The following is a 24,809-nucleotide window of genomic DNA, read 5'->3' on the forward strand; positions in this document are numbered from 1 at the left end:
AGCAGAGTTAATGATTAATTCAGAAAAACTTAAAAGAAAAATTTCTAAATAGAAAGAAAAAAAAATCGAAATATTGTTCTGAGAATTCATTTGAAAAAAGCAAATTCTCGATAAAATAGAATGAGAAAAATTCTGAAAACGAACACTTCAATCGCAGAGTTTTTCCCTGACTTGATAAAGTACTAAAGATGAACATTGAGTGATTCTGAAGCTTAATAAATGGTTCAGACTTGGCTAAAAAAGGTGAGAAAATGAAATTCTGGAGAAAAAAAAGAAAAGATAAGTTCTGGCAAAAAGAATGTTATTTGCCGTTTTTACAAGAAAAGGTGTCAATTGCATGGATTACAGAGCCAAGTTGATTCTGTTTTTCAGGGCAACAAAAAGATGCTTTTTGATGATAATGATGAACATATCAGTTTGATCTTGAGATAAAGTTTCATTGAATACTCAGAATGGTGAGAAATTTTGACAACATTGAAAGTAAGGAAAGGCAAGGAATAGAAGCAAGAAAAAACAGTTTCCATGAAGAAAAAAAAACGATAAAGATGAGGAAGAATAAGAATCTTGTCTAAAGAAGGATTGATTAATTAGGTGCACTATCAGGTTCTACTGAATGGAAGAGAAAAAATGAAAGATGATAAGAGAGAGAGAGAAAAGGATGATGAGAAGATGAGGTAAGAAGAAAAATTTCATGGCCTTTCAAGTTTTGATTTATTGGCCTTTCTTTTTCATCCTCATCATTCCATTCAACCTGTATCCTTGTTTTCCCTTTACATTCTATTCTCACCTTAGGGTTCATCATTTCATGCCAGTATGTTCAACATTGAGAAACATTTTTCTCATTCTTTTTTTTCTTCTTCTCTTTCCTTCAACTTCATCTTTATCATCACCTTCAAAAAGACGAAGAAAAAAAAACTTGAAATTCTGAGAGAAAAAAAAGAGATGAGAATTCATGTGAATGGAAAAACTTTTACTTTCATTATTGTTCATCAATCAATTGGTTAATAATTTAATTTTACTTCATCATTATCATGATATCAACATTTCATCATCAATATTCATCATTGTATTGATCGATAACTACCTTGACCTAATAATGAAAAGTCAAAACAAAAGTCGGCAAAAGAGTTAAATCAATAAATTTTTTTCTTCGTTTTCAATTAACTTACAAGTCGAAAGGTTTTGAAATTAACTTTTCAAGTTTTCATGAAAGTTGAAGTTGAATGCCGAAAAGCGTTTCAAAGTTGAAAAATTTTGTAAACTGAACGAAATATTTTTGCAGAAAATTCAAGTTACCCTTTTCAAGTGAATTTATTCACAAATTTGATAATCAATTATTCTGTGAATACAGAGAAATCTGTGACTAGCTTTACGCATCGTTGGTCCGAAAACTTTTGATTTACATCTTAACTCTTTATTAAACCTTTGCTTCCAGTTTTACCATTAAATGTCATCATTAATCTCTTTCTTTACTTTCATTTGAGCGTTCATTACTCACATCTTTATTAGATCAAACTTCAATATTCACTGATGGGATAATCGTAATATCGCCTTTCCAATCTCAATGAAAACCTCATAAACTTTATTCCAAGACAAGAGTGTGCAAAATTGGTTTGACAGACTTTTCAAGATGTCATCTTTTCCAGTCAACATTCCTGTAATGAAACTTAAAGCTAGAAATGATGGAAAAAACTTTCAACCTTTTCCAACTTTATTGCAAATGCTCACAGATTCATTTTAATGAAACAATGAAACAGTAAAAGTCGCAAATGATTTAAAGTCAATTTGAATCTCAAAGACTTTTTCATTTTTCATATTAACTTTCATTCACTCAACTCCAACGAAATTCATCAAAACTTTCATCCAAACCGAAAAATGAGATCGAAGAAAAATTCCAAGTCATTTGTCCAACTCGATTCAATTGTAAACTTTAATCATGACTAATCTAGCGGTTTCCCTGGCAACATGTTGGACATTATTCCTGATGAGTGTAATGAAACTTGTTGAGGTTTCAACTTGATATCTCAACTGTGCATATAAATGCATTATCATTTTCAGCCTAAACCTCTTTTGCCAGTTTAATAAATATTAATAATGAACATAAAGATGAACATCAGGAAGCATCAGCAAAGTACAAAAAAAATATCAAATATGAACTTTTTCTCTGCCTTTCATTTGAGGCTCTGTTTTTACCAACATTAACTCAACTGTAAATAGGTTTACATTATTATTGTTATAATAATACATTTTATCTCATCAATCTACCTTAGTTAATGTTGCTTCCTCGTATTCATAAAACAGCAACAAAAACAAGAATGTGAAAGAATCATCTCACAACTTGAGAATAATATTTCACCGAAAAAAAAGCCAACATTTATATCAATTTGCAAATGAAAATGCAAACAAGAGAAAAGCCAAACTAGAGGGAAAAAAATGTTCACCTTTTTTTTCATCAATTTGCTTCTTCTTTTTTGCCACAACTGAATGTCACTGTTTCATTTCAACATGATGGTTATGAGCATTATCATTATCACTAAAATTATCGCAACATGAAACGAAAAAAATGAACATTTTCTTCTTCTCTTGACGTTCAATTATCATGATATTTAATGATGACAAATTGATTATTAATAGAAAAGATTTTTTTCTCAGATAATTTTCAATGTTTTTCCATTAATTATCATTAGCAGTCATTATTCCTATTAATTTAGAGGTAAACAGGTTTACATCTTCAGTCTTTGTGATAACATTTTCTTCGTTCAACTTTTCTTTCTAATTATTTAAATAATCGGCTAATTAAGCCAATTCATTATGAAAAGGGAGTTCCATTGATGATTACAGGAAATGCAATACCAGATTTTATCTGAATAACGGTTTCAATGTTGATCTCTTTTCAATGTGTAGGTTTTAACCTCGTTTTTTTTGCCGTCTTTTTGTTTCCTCTGTTCAATAGATTTGCATCTTGACTAGATTATCAGATTTACTCATCAAACATCATCCCTAAAGCATTTGTTTCAGTTATTAGTTTGAATCATTTATCAATTGATTAACGGCCAAATTGAACGGGATAATTGGTGTTAGTTGAAAATTTGACTTTTTGTTCTCAAAATGAAAACAAATTATGCTTCTAAGTTTATCCTTGTTCACTGATTGGTTATGATTGTTGTTGGTTTACATTGAAATTTCCTGAGAAGTTGATTCAAAGTTGATTCTCTTTTCTCACAGAATGTTCTCATTTTACGATTTTCTTGCTCTTTGAGTTTTGCCATTTTTCATTTTCTTTTTTTGTCCGGGAAAAGCATTCATTTCTCATCGATTCCGTGACAAAACATTATTGTTCTGTCTAAACTTTCAATCAGTTTTAGCTTTGAGCAATTTAGTTTTTCAAGTTGCAATTCTTACGGACAAAGTGACCTTATAACTTTCATGAGATGTCAAATCAACTTTCATGAGATGGACAAGCGTCAAATCGATCAACAATTGCTTGTGAATCAAATGCTGGTTTTTGGGTCAATTACAGAATGAAATTGCAAGATAATCTCAATAATAAAGTTTTGTCACTGCATTTTGAGTATGAAATTAGTTATAATGAGATTTCAAGAAGAATGCAAAAATAAAGAAATTTTGAAATGATTTTAAATACGAAATTCCGACAAGAATGAGGATTAAAAACTTTCTGTCAAATTGAAACTCATATTCTACGAAATGGAACTTGAAAATTTTCGAAATTCCAATACCAATCAGTTGAATGTCCACTGTTTTCGAGGCACTTTCTTAGGTCACAAGACGCGAAAATTGAGCAAATTATGAGATCATTAAACTGGATAACAAATGGTTTCATTAATTTCATCATTAGACTTTTCAAGTTGAAGTAGCACTTGAACATGAAAAGTGATTAAAAAGAGACTTGAAAAGGTTAACATCTTGACGATGATCATTATCATTATAATCATCACCATGAGTTGAGAATGTATTTTGGATTAAGAATGAAAAAAGTCAACAATTTAAAAGTAATTAAGGATATGAATGGGTTGGAAACTCATTAGCGAACAGCGACAATTGTTGACATGTTCAAATGGAAATATTGTAAGTCATAACGAATGTTTCTCCTTTTCTTTTCATTCCTCAACTAATTAACAGTTTAACCAAAAGACCTTCTGGTCAAGATATGGTCAGACTGGAAAGGGTTAGTCAAGATGAGCCAACTAACAATAGCCTGCAGCTTGGAGTCAAGATGAGTTACAATAGAAGAAGAAGAAAAACAAAATCAAAGAGCAAAATGAATGAGAAGAAGAACAAAAATGGCCAATAATTAGTGGTCAAAGGTTGTTGTTGTGGCCAATGTCACTTTACCTTTTCTTAGTGTGAGGTAAAAATGATTTGTTTGTTAAACTCATCATCATCACCATCATTAACGGAAGCAAAAGGCCAACAAAAGATGTTGCCTTTAAAAATAGATTTTTGTCTTTTCTCATTTTCGCTCGATTGTCCATTTTGTTTTCCTTTTTTGCCAAACATTTTGTCTTTACATGTTGCACTTCTGTCACTTCCAATGAACACTCTTCAATTGGATTCAAGTTTCGAGTCTCAATTGGATTATCGGATAATCTCGATAACTTTTCAAGTTCTCTTCTCTTCTTTACACAGATCAACATTTCATGATAATATGTGTGATATTATTAGCTCTGCTTGAGCTTCTTTCATTTGTTTCAAGTGTTTTTGTTACTCTGTAAATACGATTGCATGGTAAAATGAATGTGAATGCTCAACTTCATTTAATGTTGACTATTTTGCTTTTTTTACCTTCACTTGATACAAGAAAACGTTGACTTGGCGAAAATTTATTTCGTCTTTTTTTACTTTTCGTTGACAAATATTTGAAGAGAGGGAGAATAATGGTTTTCAGTTTTAATCTTCATCCATGATGATCATTATATTCTTGAAGAAGATTGTAAACGAAGGAAAATGGAGGAAACTAAGAAATGCACATTTCTTGAGCGCCAACCGTAAATGCACCACAATTACATGGTTTTACACTCTTGTCAACTCAGGATGGGTAAAAGTTACTGATGAACATTGATGATGAGAGCAAATGAAGATATTGAAGGAATTGAAAGAAAGTTGAAAAATGTTTGCAAAAGTAATTTGCGTTTAACATTGACTTTTCAGTTACCTCAGTATTTGTCGATGAAGAGTAAAGTCTTTACCGAAAGAGGCAACTTCATACAAACAACATGTAGCAACAAAAGCATCATTGAAAAGGGTAAAACCGATTGACTCGACATTGACTATGAAACACTATGACTTTGGTCAATCCAAACCGAAGAGTCAAACCGGTAAAACCAATGAGTTTAGCCATACTTTTAGTCTAACAGATTTCACTCTAGATTTAAATCATTGGATTATTTTGCTTTATTGTAACAAGAAATTGAAGTTTAAAAGTTTCTCAACTATTATTGAAATGAAACTCATTGCTTTTTAATTGAAGCAGTTTATTGAAAATTCATTGGAAAACTTTTATTCAACTTTTAATATTTGATGAGATTAACATTTAGTGCAAACATTTCATTTGTGTTTGAGTTCGCATTTCATTGACGCTTTTACCTTAACAAATAAATCTTGTTGAGTGTAAAAGTTGTTTAAATAATGCAAATGTTCATTCAATTCATTTCTATTAGTGAAAATTTTTCCATTTTTTCTACTCTTTTTTTCTTCTTCTTCTAATAAAAGATGGATAATTGTAAAGCAGTGAGTAAAGTGCATGTGAAAGATGAGGAGCAAGAAGAAACTTTGCAAACAAGAGGAAAGGTACTGAAAGAGATGAAAAGGTTAGGAATGGTTGACAAAGACAAAGTACAAGGTAATATGAACATCACCTTAAAGGTGGATAATTCAATAAGTTTTGCCTACCTTCACTTTGCTTGTTGAGATACAAAATGAAGCAAAGATGAGGATGAAAAAAGATGAAGAGTAAAGGTGAAAAAAAGCTGAGCAAAGAGAAATTTTTTCTTCTTTTCCCGAACTTAATTTAAACATTTTCGTCTTTTTCATTCAACTTTTGTTTCTTTTTCTCATCATTTTTGAGACATTTTTGCTTCTTTTTGTCCATTTGTTGCACCAGTCTTTACTTTAAACTTTAATCAAAGGTGATGAAGAAGGCAACTGAGAAAGCTTCAACTGAAAGGTAATCATGTTTCAGGTTCATTCTGATTCTCATTTTCTTCTTCTTCCAATTCCTTGAGGCTATTCATCTTGATTATCATTTGCTGTAAATTGTATAATAGATTGGTAAATATGAAATGGTTAAATCATTGAAATGGCTCGAGTTAAACCTTGGTTTGTCTCTTTGCCAATGGAAATGATCTTGAGACAAAAAATCATAATCAACTTATTTCTTCTCTTTTGTCATGATGCAGGGTAAAAAGTGGTTAATAGCGATCATTTTAAGGTAAAAGTGCGAATTTAATGCATCTCGAGATCTGGTTCGAGATATTCTGATCTTTTTGGTCTTACCATCAATCTTGACACAATCACTTGAGAAGCATCTTTCATTTACAGTAAACAGTCTTAATCGATTAAACAGACTCATGAAATGCTTCATGATATTCAACTGTTTTCAAGTGTTTCCCGACTCTTCAATACTTTAAGGCTAAAGATAAACACTGATTTTTCTTACTTCAAAATTACTATTTACTGATGAGTGAGTTCACCTTTCAATCTTTCTTCATTTACATTCATTTTCCGTATTGAAAATCAAATATCTAAATTGTGTCTAAACTGGCGAATAATTGTTTCAACTTTAATTTGTCAACTTTTCTCAATGTTAATTGCAAGACAAAACAGAGAAGTTTATTCATGAAATTGTGTTATTCATCTTTTTCAACCGACAATCGGACAAAATTTCAGTGAAACACAAAAATCTTGATGACACATGGTGATAAGTCAATAAGCTAAACTAGAAATGCTTTAAAGATGTTCTGACATTTGTTTCTAGTTCCTAGGAAAATTGACTCAAGTCTTTCATCTTTTCCATGTTGACTGAAAAATCGCACATTTGCTTCAAAGTAATCAAACAGCAACAATTTCATCAAAAAAATTTCAACAATTAACATGAGAAAAGCACAGATTTGCGTCAATTATGGAAGCAGATTTTCATTAAACCCATTTTCTTGACTTTTGACCATCAACCAGAAAACGGTCTTATTTTGAGAAATATAATTTTCTCTTGTTTTTCAACATATCAGTTTGACTTACAGTTAAACTTTGACAAAAGTCTGTGAAAAAAAATGTAAAAGACAAATGAAATATTAACAGTCGAAATTGAATTTAAAGGTTATCAATAATAATACCGGAGTCTGAATCTTCCGTTTCAGGTTCAAAGCCAGTCTTCTTTTGCTCTGTGTTGAGAATAATTTAAATCCATGAGATTTTGGCAGTTATTGAACATTCCAATCCATTATTAATTTTAACCTCCAATCCTTCCAGAACTTGGTTTTCTTTGATAAATTGACCGGGCGTTAACCAGAGGAATGAGACTCTCAACCAGCCGTTTCTCCGATTTGATGGATAACCTTTTCTCACGCTTTGGTTCACTCATAGATGGAGCTACTTTTTGGTGTGTGGCGCTACAATCGACTGAGTGAGTCAAGTTGAGCAGTTGAAGTTGGTTTTCAGTTTACATTTGACTTATTTTGAGTTAACTTGTGTTATATATTTTTGACCAAAAAAATGTGATTGGATACAAAACAAGAATGAAATTATCAACTTTAAAGTGCAACTGTGAACCATTTTGGATTATATCTTTATTATTGTTATTTATTGGCCAAAGGAGTTCAGTTGTTTCACAGAAACCAACTTTATCTCTTCGACCTCCAATTGAACGTGTTCACATTGAATATAAAACAACTTATGCTTGTGATGGTTATGTGCTCAATCTTGGCTGTCCAAAGGGCCAATCAATTCATCTAGTTAGAGCCAATTATGGACGTTTCAGTTTAGCCATTTGTAATGATGGAGGTAAATTGGATCTTAGAGTCAACTGTATGTCTTTTAGATCTTACCTTACAATGCAAGACAGATGCTCTAATAAATCAAATTGCAATGTAACTGTTTCAAGTGACTTGTTTGGTGATCCTTGTCCAGGAACACCTAAATATCTAGAAGTTCAATATCACTGTGTCGCAAGTAAGTTTCAACTTATTGTTCATTTTATTCAGATTGCCTTGTGATGGATAAACAAAATTGTGAATATTCAAGGAAGAAGTGAATGCTCTCAATGTTGAACGCAGGCTTTAAGATGATGAGCCAAATGTCAATAGATGAAAAACAATGAATATGATTCCCTCAAAGTTGCTCATTTAATATCAATATTCATTTTCACTCTTTTCTTCTTCTCCATTCTTTCGCCGGTAAATTATGGTAAACAAAGAAGGTAAAGGTAGAGCCTTAAAACGTTGAAAATGTTCATTTATTTGATAATTTATTCGCCAACATGTTTAGTAATATAAAAAAAAGGAACGGCGAGAACAAAAAAATACGAGTTTAAATGTTTTTATTATTACACTTGGAATGTAATTTACTTTAACTTCAACCAGCCATACGATGGTAAATCAATGAGATGAATTAAGATGAACATGATCGCGAGAAGAAAAGAAGAGGGAAAAAAGGGTTTCACCTTTAAACTGTTATTTCCATACAGACATGGGTTCTTGGTTAGCTCGATGAAAGATTGAATAAAAAGTGCTGTTGATTGCATTCTAAGAGTCTTTATCTTATTCATCTCTTGATGATTACAAAATTTCAATTCTTCTTCTTCCTCTTCTTCGCTCATTACATCGAAACTTTTCATTTCTATTTACAACTTGAATTTTTCCCCTTTTTGTGTCTTGTAAGCGTTATTTTTACATATCAAGACTTGAGTTAAGGGCAATCGACTAATGAAACTTGTTAAAATGTTATAATCAACCAAATATTGAATCAAACAATTTCATGAAGCAAAAAGTGAAACAAAAAGTGAAGTTTTCTTCTCTTCTTCTTGTTTCCAATATTTTACCATATGCAATGTTTTGCTGTTCAATTGTTATTTTCAAATGAAAGATAAACAAAGGGAAATGACAAAAAATGAGCGAAAAGGTTAACATTGAATGATAAGTATTATGGAATAGGAAATCCCTGTTAGAATGAATAACTTTGAATCAAATCTCTTTTTCTTCATCTTTACTTTTTCGCATCATTTTTCGCTTCAACTTTTTCAGGTTCAAAAATCGAACAACTTTAACACAAGTCGGAGTCTGCATCATTTCAATATCTTCCGTTTCAGGTTCAAAGTCAGTCTTCTTTTGCTCTGTATTGAGAATAATTTTAATCCATGATATTATGGCAGTTATTGAACGTTCCAATCCATTATTAATTTTAACCTCCAATCCTTTCATAACTTACTTTCTTTTGATACATTCACCGTGTATTGACCAGAGGAATGAGACTCTCAACCAGCCGTCTTGCAGCCTTGAATTTTTTCCGTTTTTGTGTCTTATAAGCGTTATTTTTACATAGCAAGACTTGAGTTAAAGGCAATTGCCTAATGAAACTTGTTAAAATGTACAAAGCAAAAAGAATGTTGAATGTTCAAAAGGAAAAAGTAATGCGAATTCAAATTTTGCTCTGATTTAGACTCTTTAATGATTTTAACCAACTCTTCATTAGTCGACTGGACAAAACTCACTGGTCATACTAATGAGATGTTTTGTTTGAGCTTTAAAGTAGCAACATTTAAAATGATTACAATTTCACCTCAACTCATTTTTGTAAAATGAAAACTTTGTTATTCTGCTTATTCAAGTCTTTTCCTTATCCTTTCATCTCAAGTATGTCAACTGCGTTGGTCTCAATTGATGTTACATGAGAGTGGTGTGTGTTTATAAATATAATTGTAAACACAATAAACTGACCAGTTGATGTTGATTAAAGTTAATTGAATCAGGTCAAGTGAGTTTGGTTTGTTTGAATAGGAAAGACTGGTTATAATAAAAACAATGATAATTATAATGATATAACTAAATTTACTGTTAATGGAAATACAAAGCTGTGGTTAAAGGAAAGTAAAAGATGATAAAGTTGTCTCTATTTATGGTTCTAATGAGTATGGAAAGGCTTTGAAACTGAGTCCAGCCTCAGCAATCAATTTGAATTAACTTTAATTCAATGATTTTCTTATTGTTTTTGGCTAAGTGCGATTGTGTGAATAACGCAATTAAAATTGATTGTTGCATTGACAAGTACAATTTGACAAAACATAGCAATTACTGACAATTGTGAGCCAGTTTTGCCTAACATTAATTTTTGTACATTTCAAATGTAGTTACACATAAGATTGTTTTTTGTTTGTTTGTGTTCATCTGGTTGTATCTGTTCATCAATTGTGTTGAATTGCTGGTGAAAAATGAAGAAAGATGCTCAGGGGAGAAAAGAAGATAACAGAAGAAGAAAAGTAACATTATTGATAAGAAGGAAGGAAGGAAGTCGGAAGATAGTGATGATTAAGAAGAAGAGTCATCATGTAAAGAAGCGAAATGTTCAACAATAGACAAAACATTTTGAGATAAAAGTTATTCACTGACATTCCATTGATACATTGAAAATTTAAGTGCAAAAAGAGTAAAACTTTTCACAATCAAAGGAGTAAAAGTTGAACAACAGTTAATGATCATGTTTTGCTTCTTTTCATGATTAATGTAATGATTATGATGATCAACTGTATTAAAATCACTTCCTTTTCAATTCATTAAACTTTTCTTAATTCCTCATTGTTGGAACAAGAAAAAAAATGATGAAAAAATGAATAATGAAAATGAAATCTTTTCATTCCTCTCATCATTGATCTTGAGTTAATCATCATTCACCATCATGATGGTGCTCATCAACTGATACCAAGTAATCAAGTCTCCAAGTCACTTTAACATCATTTTTCTTTTTGTTTCTCGTTGAAAAATTTTCTCCTCAACATCGAACATTTTTTTTTTCGTCTCAAAAATTCTCACTTAAGATTGACAGTATCATTAAACATTATCATCATCACCATCATCGCCATCATCATCACTTCACCCTTATGCATTATTGAGTTGTAACTTTGCAAATTGTCACTTGAATAGGGAAGTGAAGAGAAATGACGACAAAAAAACTCTTGCTTTTAGTTGAAGTTGAGGCTGAAAAAGTTAATGAAAACATATATATTCAATGTGTATTCTGTCCACTTGAGTTTGATGGTGAACATGATTATCTTTCTGTTTCTCACCCATACTTGGACTCTTGATTTGGAAACGTAAAGGACAAATAAAAAGGTCATCCATTTACGCTATTATTATACAATAAAAAGTTGTCATGATACACTGAATGTATGATGAATTTGGTGTTAATCATTTTTCTCACACAGTTATCATGAACAATGATGAAAACGGAAAAGACTCTTTTCCTTTCTCTTCCATCATCAGCCTTTGATAAAATTAAAGCTCAAAAACATGGTAAATTGTTGATAAGTAGAATTAGCAACAAATTTTTATCTAATAATAATCTAATAATTAAGAAAAGGTTCATTTTAAGATTTTAATTTTCACTTGTCGCCCCATTAGGAAACAATGATGGATTAGGATCGTCTGAAAAGCAACTGATAAAATGGTTTCCACAAAATGAAAGTTGACAAATAAGTCATTTTACATATAAAATCTTGATATAAGCAACAATTTTAGGCAATAGTTGAACCACTGCATCCAGAAGTTTGAGATAAAAACTCGAGGCCGAAACCCAAATGTTTTTATCTCGATGACTTCAAGATTTTCTGGTTCAACTGATTTAAACCAATATGTAATCTAATCTCAAAATATTTTCAATTTTCAAGACAAATTTTTTTCTTCATTTTCCATTGCCTTCAATGGGTTTCCGATTTTCATTTCTTATCATTTCCTTTTAATTTTGACTTTTTTGTATCAACTCTAATCACTGTCTTTTGGGTAAACTGTGCATAGTTAACAGTGTTAGTTATTGACCAATTTCAAAGCAGCGCCAGATTATCAATTTAACAATTTGATTAAATGGTTACCTTCAACAGCGGTTTAAGTACATGTGTTTATGGTATTAGGTCAAAGATATGCGCTCTTTTTTGTAACCAATTTTGTTGATAATTTTTTCCCATTGAAAATGAATAGACTTTTTTAGGGCTATCTTTTATTCATAGACACAAGATAGACAAACGGCATAGAAAATAAAAAGCCCTGCTCACAAGTTCTCGATGCAAGTGGTTTAACTATCACTTAACTGGACACTAAGTCTAATGGATAAAGTACCAGTTTCTTTCATTGCTCTAGTTGCAAAGAATGTCTTCTCTTCAAAAAACCAATCAAACCTTGTACATTGAAACCTTTACAAAGGGTTTTGTTGCCCTAACCATTGTCATGATGAAAAAGTATTTGAAAAGATGGGAAAATAGTGAAAAGAAAGAAGAACAATTTTGATCGCTTCTCTTTCTCCTTTTTGACACTTTTCACCATTACATATCATGTCGATAATAATTTTTGCAAAGTGCAGGGTCAACAGTTCGCAATCAAGTCATCATTTCTCATTAAAATTGTTTATGTTTCCGCTCTTTTTTGACCATTTTTATCCTAATTTGTTTCTCCTTGCCAAAAGATATGTTTAATGTTAAACCTCATCTTTAATCATTTAAATTGACAATCTTGCAGTCACTCTTATCTTTAACACTTCTTTTCTCTCAACATTAGCCACTCTTATTCATGAAATTCATTCTCCATTTTCATCATGTAGATGTTATGTGTGAAGTAAAATTGGGTCCATTTATTTTTCAGCTTTAATTCACTTGAATTAATGTGAAAAAGAGCCAGAAAAACAAGTCATTCTATTTATCCAATGTTGCATGTTTACTTTTGACAAGAATTATAACATTTTTTTGCTGAGATTTTTATTACACCTCAACTTATTTTTACTCGTTTTTACCTTTTTTTCTTGATCATCTTTCTCTTGAGACAAAAAAAGAAACAAAATGGACTACCTGAAGAGATGATGATGATACAAGTTTACTTACCTTGTTTCATGATAATCATCTTGAGCACTTTTTAAGCACCCATTTAAACTTGACTAAGTTGTTGTTGCGCCAGTTGAAACTAGTAAACTGATAGGAGTAAATAATGATTTTTTTGTTTCAAATGATACACTGGTTAAGATGTCTTCTCATCTCTTTATGAGTCGACCATCATTATCATCCTCTTTAACTGGTGGGAGTTTCAAAGTTTCAAGTTTACCTTCCACCCCAAGATTGCGTGTAGGTGCTAAGAAAAAGATTGTTTTCTGATGTTTCTCTCTGTCTAATAACTTGTACACTTATCATCCTAACAGCAATGAAATATACTTTAATCATCAACAGTAATCAAAGAGAGAGAGAGAGAGAGAATGATAAATATGATGAACAACTGAGAAAAGGTAATGAAGAGAGTTACATGATACCTTGAGTGTCCATTAGATGAAAATTGTCAACATTTATCGTTTCTCGTTTTCCTTTCATATTCCTTTACAAGTTGCAATAATGATGATTAAGTAGGGAAAACAAAATTCTGAAAATCAATTGATAATTATGATTATTGTTGGTTCCAACATAAAAAAGCAAAACTTGTAATCAATCTAATCATAAAGCTCTTGACAATTAAGTGAATCAAAGCCAAACGAGGCAAAGCAAAAGATGAAAATAGTCACCAAAAAATGTTATCATTGTTATTGATAGCAATTTTTGTTGCTCTTTCATTGAAATATCACAAAAGCTCTTATCAAACCATAAGAAATGGTTTGTTTGCATGTTGGCCCATTAATAATGTTTATTTTTCACATTTAAACTAAATGTTGGTTCATTTATTTTTATTTAGCCTTCTTTTTTGCTGCTTCTTGTTGCTTTGTTTCTGATAATGATAATGAACTTTTGCTGAGTAAAAATGTATATGAATGTGTTTAGCACTTCTTGCTATTGGTATGTTTGTCAGGTATTCTGGTCTTAACTGGCTAATGGTTCGTGTGTGGCATCAACAAATAATAATTGGTTATTATTATATTATATTATCAACATGATAACCTTGATGTTTGCTGAGGCTAAAGTAAACCCTACAGGGTCTTACTCTTTGCTTATCATGTTGGCTCATTTTGCGCTTCTTCCTAACCTCTCTTTGTTTTTCTCACAAGGCATTAATCTTAATTATTGTTACCTTTGATTAAAATTGTTTTTTGTTTCTGGTTTCATTTTTGTATCTGATTGTAATTTTTTTTTGTTTCTTGTTCTTTTCTTTCTTTACCCTGGTTCAGTGGGTTCATCTTCAACAACCCGACGACCACCCACTGACATTGCCTTACCTGTTGATTCTCGGATAAATCGACCGTCCAAACCAATTGATCGGGAGATTGGCTCATCATCTCAATCTTCACCCTCATCTTCATCAACTTCAACCTCCTCCTTTTTACCATCATCTCCATCTTTAACATCAAATGACAAAAGTGATGGTTTAACTGATACCTTTCAACATCAACACCATCATCAGAATAAAAATAAAGAAAATAGTTTTATTAATAACAATAGTAATTTTAATAGCAATCCAAATAGTAATGATAGTAAAAAAGGTCAATCTTCATCTTCTTCTTCTCCTTCACCAGCAGATGATTCTAGATTATCATCAAGACCAACTCATGTTCGTCATGGTCATGGTCATAATAGCCGATCAAATTTACCTTCAGGTCATAGTCATTCAACAATTGATCCATCAACAGCCAATCCTCTATCATCATCTGGTTCAGAAGGAGACAGTCAACTGAATCCTAAAATTAATAATTCATCTTCTGTCCAGTCATCATCATCATCATCATCTTCAACCTTCCCCTTCAATCATGTCTTAACTAAACCACATTCAAGATTCAACCTGCCCTCTCCATCTGAAGATGCACCAAGTAACCTGGATTCAATTGCTAATCCATTTGGATCTCGTTCACCTTCTTCATCATCTTCTTCCTCTGAATCTTCACCTTTATATCATTCTCCGTCAAATGTGGCTTCACCTTCATCTGCAGTCCTTTACGCTCCTAGACAGTCTATTGAAGTTGGTGGACGCTTTTGTCCTCCAACCTTTCGACGAAGTTTAAATTGGAATTATACTTCTCTTGGAGACACTTTTATTCAAAACTGTCCGGGTGGAGCTGCTGGCCTGGCACGTTGGCATTGCTCTGAAGTTACGGGAACTTGGGTTGTTGGTGGACCCGACATGTTGGAGTGTCGCTCTTATTGGCTCGATAGTTTATGGGACAAACTTGAGCGAGGCTCCCTGTCGGTTGACATATCAACCAACCTGGCCAACATGACCATTGGTAAACCCATTTTCAGTCGTGACTTGGAAACCATATCTAACCTAATCCGTCAAATTATACTGCATGCTCGAGAAACCAAGGGATGGGAAATACCTCGATGGCAGCCCAATGCATTTCTCGAGGAATTACTTACTTCACTTGTTTATTCAGTTTCAAATCTTTTGAGTCCAGCTCAAGATGAGGCTTGGTTAGATTTGGCTCCAGAGAAACGTAAACGAATTGCCTTCAATTTGCTTGATGAACTTGAAAAAAGTGCCCTTCTTTTGGCTGAAAACACCAACCGTGATGGCTATTTCACGGTCAAACGTCCTAATGTTTGTAAGTATCATTTCAAATCATTTCTCCTCAACCTTTAAAGAAAACCTTTTGCCCCTGCAAATCCATTGCAATCCTCAATTGAAATCCCTTTATTCACATTAAATTGACCAGCAAATTGAATTGTTGAATTGGTAAAACTAAAAGAGGAGCTAAAAAAATGTGAACTTATCAACAGTAAAGCTTAAAAAGTATAAAGCAAAAGGTTTCAAGTCAAGTTGGGCAAGTAAGTAAACAAAGCCCAGTCGATGGAATGAAAACAAAATTTAAAAATCAATCTTAAACAGCAATTGAAGTTGAACAATTCATTGAAATTGATGCACAAGAAGAGAGGAAAATAGGAAAAAGTAAAGAGGAAGAAGAAGAAGAAGAAGAAGGAGAAAAATAAGTAAAAAAATGTGAAAAGTACACCCAACCCATTTTAAACTCATTGATGCATTTTGAGAAGTTGATTGAAGACAAAAAATTAACCTTATCACTGACAGAGAGCATGGAAAAATGATGAATAAATATAAATGAATAGTAAACAATTTGCATTGTAAAATGAGAGTAAAAAAAGGTTTTTGGTAAACAAGAGGCAAACTTAACCCAACTATGACAACTTGAAATGTGCTAAGTTGAACAACTAATGAAATGAACAAATGAATTGTAATTATGATGATTACCCAAATGTATCTATTGGATAGGCGGAGTGGAGCCAAAGTGTTCACCAAAGGACGGAAAGTCGTAAAAATAGAGAAACAAAAATATTCATTGATTTAATTTAGACTCATTCTTCTCTCATTCCTCCTCCTTCTTCCTCCTAATGATGAACATTTTGTTGCTCTTTTACTGTGTCCTAATGCACCTTTACCAGAAGGACAAGCAATTTTTACTGCTGTCGTTGTTACCTCTCAGCCTATTGCTTTTTACCTCTATTTGCAGCTATTAACAGTTGAATGACGAGTTTAAAAGTCAAGCTTCTGTTGGTTCATTTTTTCACATGGAAAAGGAAAAAAATGGAGATTCAGTGAAGAGAGAGAGAAGATGAGTGAATGATGAGAGTGACACTCCTTAAATGTAAAAGGTAAATGGCAACCTGACTTGACTTGATTACCATTATGACTGTAAAGTTGAATTGAACAAAATATCTCTTTTTACCTAAAATGTACTTTTCTTCATTTGGCTCCCTGATGGTCATGTTGCTAGTAATGATAATCATAATGAGTTATAAAGACAACCTTCTCAATCAAGTTAATGAGCTGGGCCGATTGTAAATAAACATTTGTTAATCATTTGTATTAATAACAGAGGGAAAAAAATGTGCTCCTAATTAGTTTACCTTTTGTTTTCCTTTGAACAATTGAATCTCAAATGGTCTAATTGAACATCGTCTTACAACCCAAAACCCAATTACAATCAATTTCAATCTTTTTTTTCGTGTCTTTTCAACTTTTTTTTTGTTTCTCTTGTTTCTCTTCTCTTGCCCCCCGTCAAAACTCAGTGGTCGCTGTTCATGTTTTGGAAACTAATGTGCCAATTAACTTACAATTTCCAACCATTGAAGATACCTTTGATACTGAATGGATTCGAATGGAAGATTCACTATTTCTTCCAGCTCAATCACTATTACAATACTCCCATCAAGGTAGGTCAAACCACGAAAAAATGTTGAACGTCAAATTTACTTTTTTTGGTTACAAAAAGCAGAAAAAAAAATAAATTAAATATCAAATGTCTGATGATATTGTAGAGTAAAAAAAATAACTACATTGTAATCAATGTAAAATAGCAACAAAATGAGATCTCAATGATCAAGGCAACAACAAGAAAGTTAACATAAAAAGGAAGCCCAAAAATTGAAAGGTTACTTCATATCATCCTCTCTTCCCTTTTCTCAGTCTTTTTTCTCTTCATCTTCATCTTCTTCTTCTCTCTCTATTATATAAAAATTTATTCAGTATAAGGTTATAAATGAAGAAGAAAAAAGTTTGTGAAAAAACGCATCTACGGGGTGGCCCCCTATTTCGGCCTTTACCCGCCCTGTCTATCTCATTGAAATTAGCTTTTCTCTTTCTCTATCTTCATCATCATCTTGATCATCTTCTCTTACCTGGAGGCCCTTACTACCTTTCTCTAGCCTCTTTCTTGGTTGCAAAGGAAAAGCTTAAAATACCAATTGCAACAAAAAAACTCATCTCTTTGGCTAGTTTTTTATTCTGCACGATTACTTGAGACTCAATTTCTTGTTCTCTTCCCGTCTTTTCAGTCAACTCCCTTTCCTCTTATCTTCTCTTTCTTTTTAACCTCGCTCTCTCTCTTCTAATCAATCTGCTCATTCTCTTGATTCTCTTCATCCATCTTTTTACCATTTCTTTGGGAAAAGAGAGAAGAAAAAACTAGCTCATTTCTTGGCCAAAAAGGCGTGTGAGTGTGTAGGTCCAATCGACAAAATAGTTAACCAGATTCCTCATTTTCTTGTGGCCTCGCTCAATTCCTCTTTGCCCTTCTACCAACAACCCTCTGGGTCACGTTAAAACTCATCAGTCCTTGTCTCGGCTCAGCATTTTGTTGTTGTTGTTAGATCTGTGGCTAAAACTGTGGTTGAAGGTTTCTTGTGATGATGACAAGAAGAAGAGAAAGAAAAGAGGAGAAAAAAGAGAAAAATAAAAACTATTTTTTGAGGCTTTTTGCTTGCTTGTTAGAGGCGTTTTCCTAAGAAAAAAAAGACCAAAAAAGTAAACCAAAAAAATGTTACCTTAAAAAGGCCAATACAGTTTAAAACTTTCTTCCTACTTCGTCATTTCTCTTTATTATCTTCTTATTTATCTTCTTAACTTTCCAACAATCTCAATATTAGTCGCTTTAGTAACACGTTCCTTGCCCATTTCTTAAAGTGATGTTCATCTAAAGACAAACGCCTCTAAAAAGTTTCATTTTTCTTTGTCTTTTCCACTTTTCTCATTCACAATCAACTGAACAATTACAACAAAGAAAAGACCAAATGAAATGAAACTGACAAAACAACAAACAAGAGTTAGAAACAAAGTTTCTCTGTTTTCCTAAAAATGGTTACATCTAACGCCCTGGATCGTTAGTTGTCGCCATTTCACTTTCATTATCCTCACCATCAACCTAATCAGAATCATCTAGTAACTTTGTCCCATTTCAACGGTAAAACAGCAATGAAGCGAAAAACAAAAGTTAACTTGAACAAAGTTGCGTGTTTCCCAAAATTAGCTCTTCTCCAATTCAAAGAGTCTCATATTTTCACAATCACCATCATCTTGATCCTCATCTTCCCAACGACAAAACTAGTTAAACAATATATTTGACGTTTGTCTGTACTATTATTATCATGAAGTAATAATAGCAGTAAACATAATTCCAATTCTCATTTTTTCTCAGTTGGTAGGCAAAAAACAATTAACTTGATAATTAGCATTGGCTCAACCTGAATCAAGCTTATCTCTTACTGTAAACTCAACAAAAAAACGTTCAATCGTATAGCAAACAAAAAGCGTGATTTGCTGCTGTACAGCAAAAGCGGCTTTAAACATTTTCCCGTAGCTCAAGCTTTACCTTCTCCATCATTCGTTGTAGCAAAAAAATGTAAACTGCTTGAGGCGAAATAATTTTATTATTTTTATGCTCAAATGTTTCAATAAAAAAAGGTAAATACTAATTCATCTTTAAACACACACACAATACTGGTTTTGTTAAAGATCTCAATCCCATTGTCTTTAAACGGTTTCCTTTTTCATGTTGATATCGCGATCATCTTACCTTTTTCTTACCTTATCATGATGAGGCTAATAGGCTAATATAAGATGAATGAGAAAGTTATTTTGATGGATTAACTTTGGTTAATTGTCTCGTTTCCTAAATCAATTCAATTTTCGGGTAAAATATGGAATTGAAAATTACTACCATTAACTACCAACTTGTGTGTGTGTGTTTACCTTTAATCGTTTACTAATAGTGATAATAATTTTAATGATGTTGATGATGATGATGATAAGTAAAATAATATGCATGCACTCGTTACTGTTTACCTTAACCTTGGTTTTGATATTGACTTCTGTACCTTTTCAAGATGAGCAATGAGAAGAAATAAATTTTTTGTGTTCTCTTCATTTTTATACTTCTAGATATTTATCAATGAACAAAAAATTGATGGGCAAAAGATTGAACATGAAGAGAAGAGAAGAGGAGAAAGATAAAAAATTTATCCTCTTTTACCATCTAGAGTTGCATGTACCATGTATGTACAAGGTAGGGTCTACATGGTTGTTGATGGATAAGATTTTTAAGGCCAATTAACGAATTGAAAGTTAATTTGTTGTTCAAGTGAATTACTTGGTTAAACTTTGCCCAAACCTCAATATCTCTTGTTATCCGATTCAAAGTTTTATTCATTTCTTGCCTCAACTTATTCTGTTATCAACTCATCTTCTGACTACCTTGTCATCAGAAATGATAGAGTAAAAAGAAACAGTTAAAAGAAGAAGAAGAAGAAGAAAGATGAGGATAATTTTGTTCGCCTTCATTTTTGGGTTTCTTTTTTTGTACTTAACCATAAACTTCACTTGTTAGCCTTTCTTTTCAGGCTTACTATTAGCTCTTCATCTCTATCTAACTATCTAATGAATGATTGACGGCTTGAGACTAACTAATGGCCGTTCAAGTGTTTTTCACTCTTGATGAGGGAGAAGATGAACCATCAAGATGATGATGATGAATAAAAAAGAGATGCGATTAAATTGAGCATCAACTATCAATTGGTCTGTAACATGTTTTACAAGTGATTCCGGTCAATCTTTGGGTTCTCTCTCTCCTTTCTCTGCCCATCTTATTATTTATCATTTTTGCTACAATGATTCAGTGTAACAGCAGTAACCAAGAAGAAGAAGAAAAATTGATTCATCTTTCTTGTTCTTCTCTTGAAACCATTAAATTAACCTCAACTTGACTTGTAATTATATTAATAACATCTGATTTTGTTTCATCTCTTCTTATCCCAGGGTTTGCTAAAGCATCATTCATTGCTTATAATCGAGTTGAAGATCTTCTTAAACCTGGTTCTTCATCTTTACCTTCCTCTTCGCTGGATGTTAATTCAAGATTGTCCAAACTTCAAAGTTATTCAACTAGCCAATCATCAATAATTAATTCACGGATTATTGGAGCATCCATTGTTCATCCTAGCACATCATCTAGCACCAGTTCATCATCAACCTCATCATTACCCTCTCAACCTTCATATGAAACCTCTTTAAGCACACCATTGACTCAACCAATAATTATCGTCTTCCGTCATCTTCAAGAAGATAATGTATCTTCACCCAAATGTGTTTACTGGTCCCGTGAGTTGTCCGATTGGTTAACCGAGGGTTGCTCCGTGGCGGCCACCAATAATACCCACACTGTTTGCCAATGTAACCATTTGAGTTCCTTTGCACTTTTAATGGAAAACCGTTTATCATCTTTATCTTCATCCACTTCATCATACAATTTTGACGGTGAAACCTCAACCAATTGGTTACGCTTGGTTGTCATCATTGGATCCGGAATCAGTGCCCTTTGTCTCCTCTTTATCCTCATGATTCTGTACACCATCCATGGTGATAACCGTGAAGTCCTTTCCATCCATAAAGACCTTTGTCTAACCCTGCTCATTGTCCAAGTAACCTTTTTCATTGGAATCTTTCAAACAGACAATTTACTTCCCTGTATCCTTTCCGCTGGAATCCTTCACTACTTCCTTCTCTCCGCTTTCCTATGGACATTCCTTGAATCCTTCGACCACTTTCTCAACCTAATAGACGTCTTTGAAACCCTTAAAAGGACTCACCGTCTCTGGTGGTATTACTGTTTAGCCTTTGGTGGACCCGGTCTCGTCACTCTTCTATCCATCTTTATCAATCCACACTCTTATGGATCACCAGGCTACTGTTGGCTACGACTTGATGTAACTCTTTGGTTAACCCTGGTTGGACCTTGTATACTTGCTCTCATTGCTTCCCTTGTATTTATTTGTATCTCTGCATTCATTGTTTGCCACAACAGCGCCATATCAACTGCCTTGAAGGGCAAGGAGCAGCTTAAAGTTGAAGATATCCGATGTGGACTAAAATGGATTGCATTTTTGCTGCTCTTCCAATCGGCCAATTGGATTACCTGTTATGCCTATTTAACTAATCAAACTTCAATACCATTAGGACTTTCCTTTGCCTGTTTAAATTGTTTACTTGGATTTTATTGTATTTTATTTTGTATTATACGAACCGATTCAGTTCAACATCACAAGATAGCTCAACATTTACCTTTAATGGATTGGTGTTTTGATGGAAGTGAAAGTGAAACTTCAAACAAAGAAAGTGTCTTTACCGGGTCAAACGGTTTGGCCCATCATTCAAGCCTTTACGGACCCAGTCCAGTGATTCCTGTGGTTACCCATGTAACCACCCAAGTATCACCCTATTCAGATGGACAGATACGAACATTTAAATCTTCTCATGTAATTAACAATACATTGGCACTTTATGAATCAATTGAATCACCTTCACCGCCATTAAATGCTGCAAATGCTTTAAACAATTTACACCAACAATCAAACAATGTTCACTCTCTTCACCATTCACATCACCATTCAAACATGATTCCAAGCCAGGTAACAACGGGAACCTTGATTGGTAACTCTAATGGTACATCAACATTTGTATCTATGTCAAATTCACCCTCATCATCTTCATCTACATCTGCAGCTTCTGCAGCAGTTAAACAGCAAAACCATGTTCATCACAATTACCATCAAATTCAACCTCAACAGCAACAACAGCAAAATCATTTAATTGCAACCCATCATCATCACAACAACATGTCACTTGGAGTCTATCAGTCAACAATGCCAGGTACAACAACAAACAATCTCAATTTAAGCAACTCGCTTGGTGCAGTTACCGGAGGAGGGCCAACAGTCCATCGTAACCATTCATCATTAATGTTGAACAATTCACTTGGTCTCTACGAGTCTATTGAGCCAAACTCACCAACAGCCTCACCAACACCTTATCATCACACTTCGCGTAATCAAATTTACCTTGGCCATGGGTCTCTTAGTCAACATGGAGGACCAAACCATTCAATTGAAACCACAGGAAGAAAACATCGAATGTTGATTCCAACAGATTTTCCAGTGTAAACTACTTGAACAAAAAACAACAAGTAATGTTAATAACAACGGGCAGTAAAAGAAACGATAAATGACGATAAAATTAATGAAATGATTGACATTGAAAGTGGTTGGAAGAGAGTGTAAAGACTGACCACAAATGTAAAGGCAAAATTAATTGTTGAATCATTGAATGGATCAGGAAAATAATTAAGTCGCCTCCTATTGTTTACATCTTTTTTTACCATCGACATCGCCTCTTCCAAAGTTGAGCTTTGAATGCAGCTCACCATAGACCACTCTTGATCATTTTCATTATCGTCTTGACCAGACCTTTTTTTATAACCCACTCAAAGTGATGGCTGTGAACAAACTCTACTCTTCTTCAGAGGATCGCCTTTCAAATGATACTTTATGTACAACTTTTTCTTCCTCATCTTCACCAAGTCAATTTACGCTTCCCTGAACTTGAAACTCTTCTTTTCTTACAAGGTTACAGGGTTAACTCTGAATTAGACATCTTTGTTTGAATTTTTTCTCTCTTCTTCTTCTTCTCTGTTGTAATATTTATATATATTTCAATTGTTACTTGACAAACGTTTGAAACTCTGAATGGTTAAAAAAAGCAAAGGATTGATGGAAAGCAAAGGAAACTTGGTTAAACAAAGTGAACCTGCTTTGTACATGTTGCTCTGACTGGAACATAAAGACTCTTTACAATGGTTGTATATGCAGAGATTCATGATGAGATTCATGATGAACATAATCACAGTTAACCGAACAGGAAAAACAATTGTTACTCACAGCATACCAAAAGTGTAACAAAACTGTAAATCAATTGAAACATTTTTTTTTCTTTGTTCCTTCTCATGTTTCTTCCTCTTCACCTTTCAACTTGCAACCTGACTGATTACCTGATTGCTGAGGACAGGAAAAAAAATACAAATCTCATCAAAATAATTAATTGTCTTTCCAATTTGCAAAACCATTTTTTTACTCTTCCTTTGTTTACCTGATGAGTTGCAGCAAAAAAAACTGGATTAATTGTATTATTACGATTCACTTGATTAACTCTTTGTGTCTTGACAACTTAACAACTCCAGTGTGACTGACTATCATGTTAATGATGAAAATTTTGATTCAATTTTTTTGTCTTCTTGACTCTTCTCTTAAATCTCTTACTTGTGATTAACAATCTGAATCTTTTTTTTTGTAATGTAAATAGTAAGAGAAAAACAAATTGTAAATTGCTAACAATAATAACAGAGCGTCTTTTTATTGATCTCATCAAACAACTAAATTAAATATTATTAATAACAAATTTTGAATTTCTTTTGATTCCAATCGCGAAAAAGAGTTGATAATCTTGTTAATCCATCATGTTTACCTTTTACCTTTTGGTGGATTCAGCTTGGGTTGGGTTGAACAAAATCCTAGGCGAGATGAAAAATGAAATTTCATTTTTGAACAAAAAAGCAAATGATAAAGTGTGATTTAAAACTCACATTTTTAACTTGATTAACATTTCGTGACATTAAAAGATAATGTGAATGAAAATGATGGAGATGAGAAGGAAATTGAGTGATGAATAAGATGATAAAAGATTCTTACCTTTCATCTTTTGCTTCATTTTTTGCTTCATGTTCAGAGAGAGAAAAAGTTCAGTAAAGAAACAAAAATTTGAGTGAAAACGTGAAAATAATGTGAGAAATGTTTTTTTCCTTTTCAAGTCAAGACAAAATTTTGACTCAACCATTTTCAGAGTCTGGTTGTTGCCATCAATAAAAACAATAAAAAGATTGAAATTATTCATTAGGAAGAAGCCTGAAAAATGATTGAGATTCAAAGAGGAAAGATCATGAAGTAACAATTTTGATTCTCAAATTGCATGGTTAAGTTATTAGATTTGTGAGAAACGAGTAAAAATATCAAAACAAAT

The 24,809-nt window shown here is 32.7% G+C and overlaps 1 protein-coding gene across 1 annotated transcript; it reads left to right on the forward strand.

Moving 5' to 3' along the window:
• Window positions 1–7,661: 7,661 nt before the first annotated feature.
• LOC107364336 (latrophilin Cirl) lies at window positions 7,662–24,191 on the forward strand. Its single transcript, XM_089266682.1, has 4 exons — window positions 7,662–8,184; window positions 14,353–15,720; window positions 17,201–17,344; window positions 20,721–24,191. The coding sequence occupies exons 1-4, from the start codon at window positions 7,752–7,754 to the stop codon at window positions 22,898–22,900; spliced, it is 4,125 nt and encodes a 1,374-aa protein (XP_089122808.1). The 5' UTR covers window positions 7,662–7,751; the 3' UTR covers window positions 22,901–24,191.
• The last annotated feature ends 618 nt before the right edge of the window (window positions 24,192–24,809 follow it).

This window comes from Tetranychus urticae, chromosome 1, assembly GCF_039701765.1.
Source record: "Tetranychus urticae isolate SD_2017Ah chromosome 1, NJAU_TeUrti_SD_1.0, whole genome shotgun sequence".
Taxonomy (NCBI): Eukaryota; Metazoa; Arthropoda; class Arachnida; order Trombidiformes; family Tetranychidae; genus Tetranychus; species Tetranychus urticae.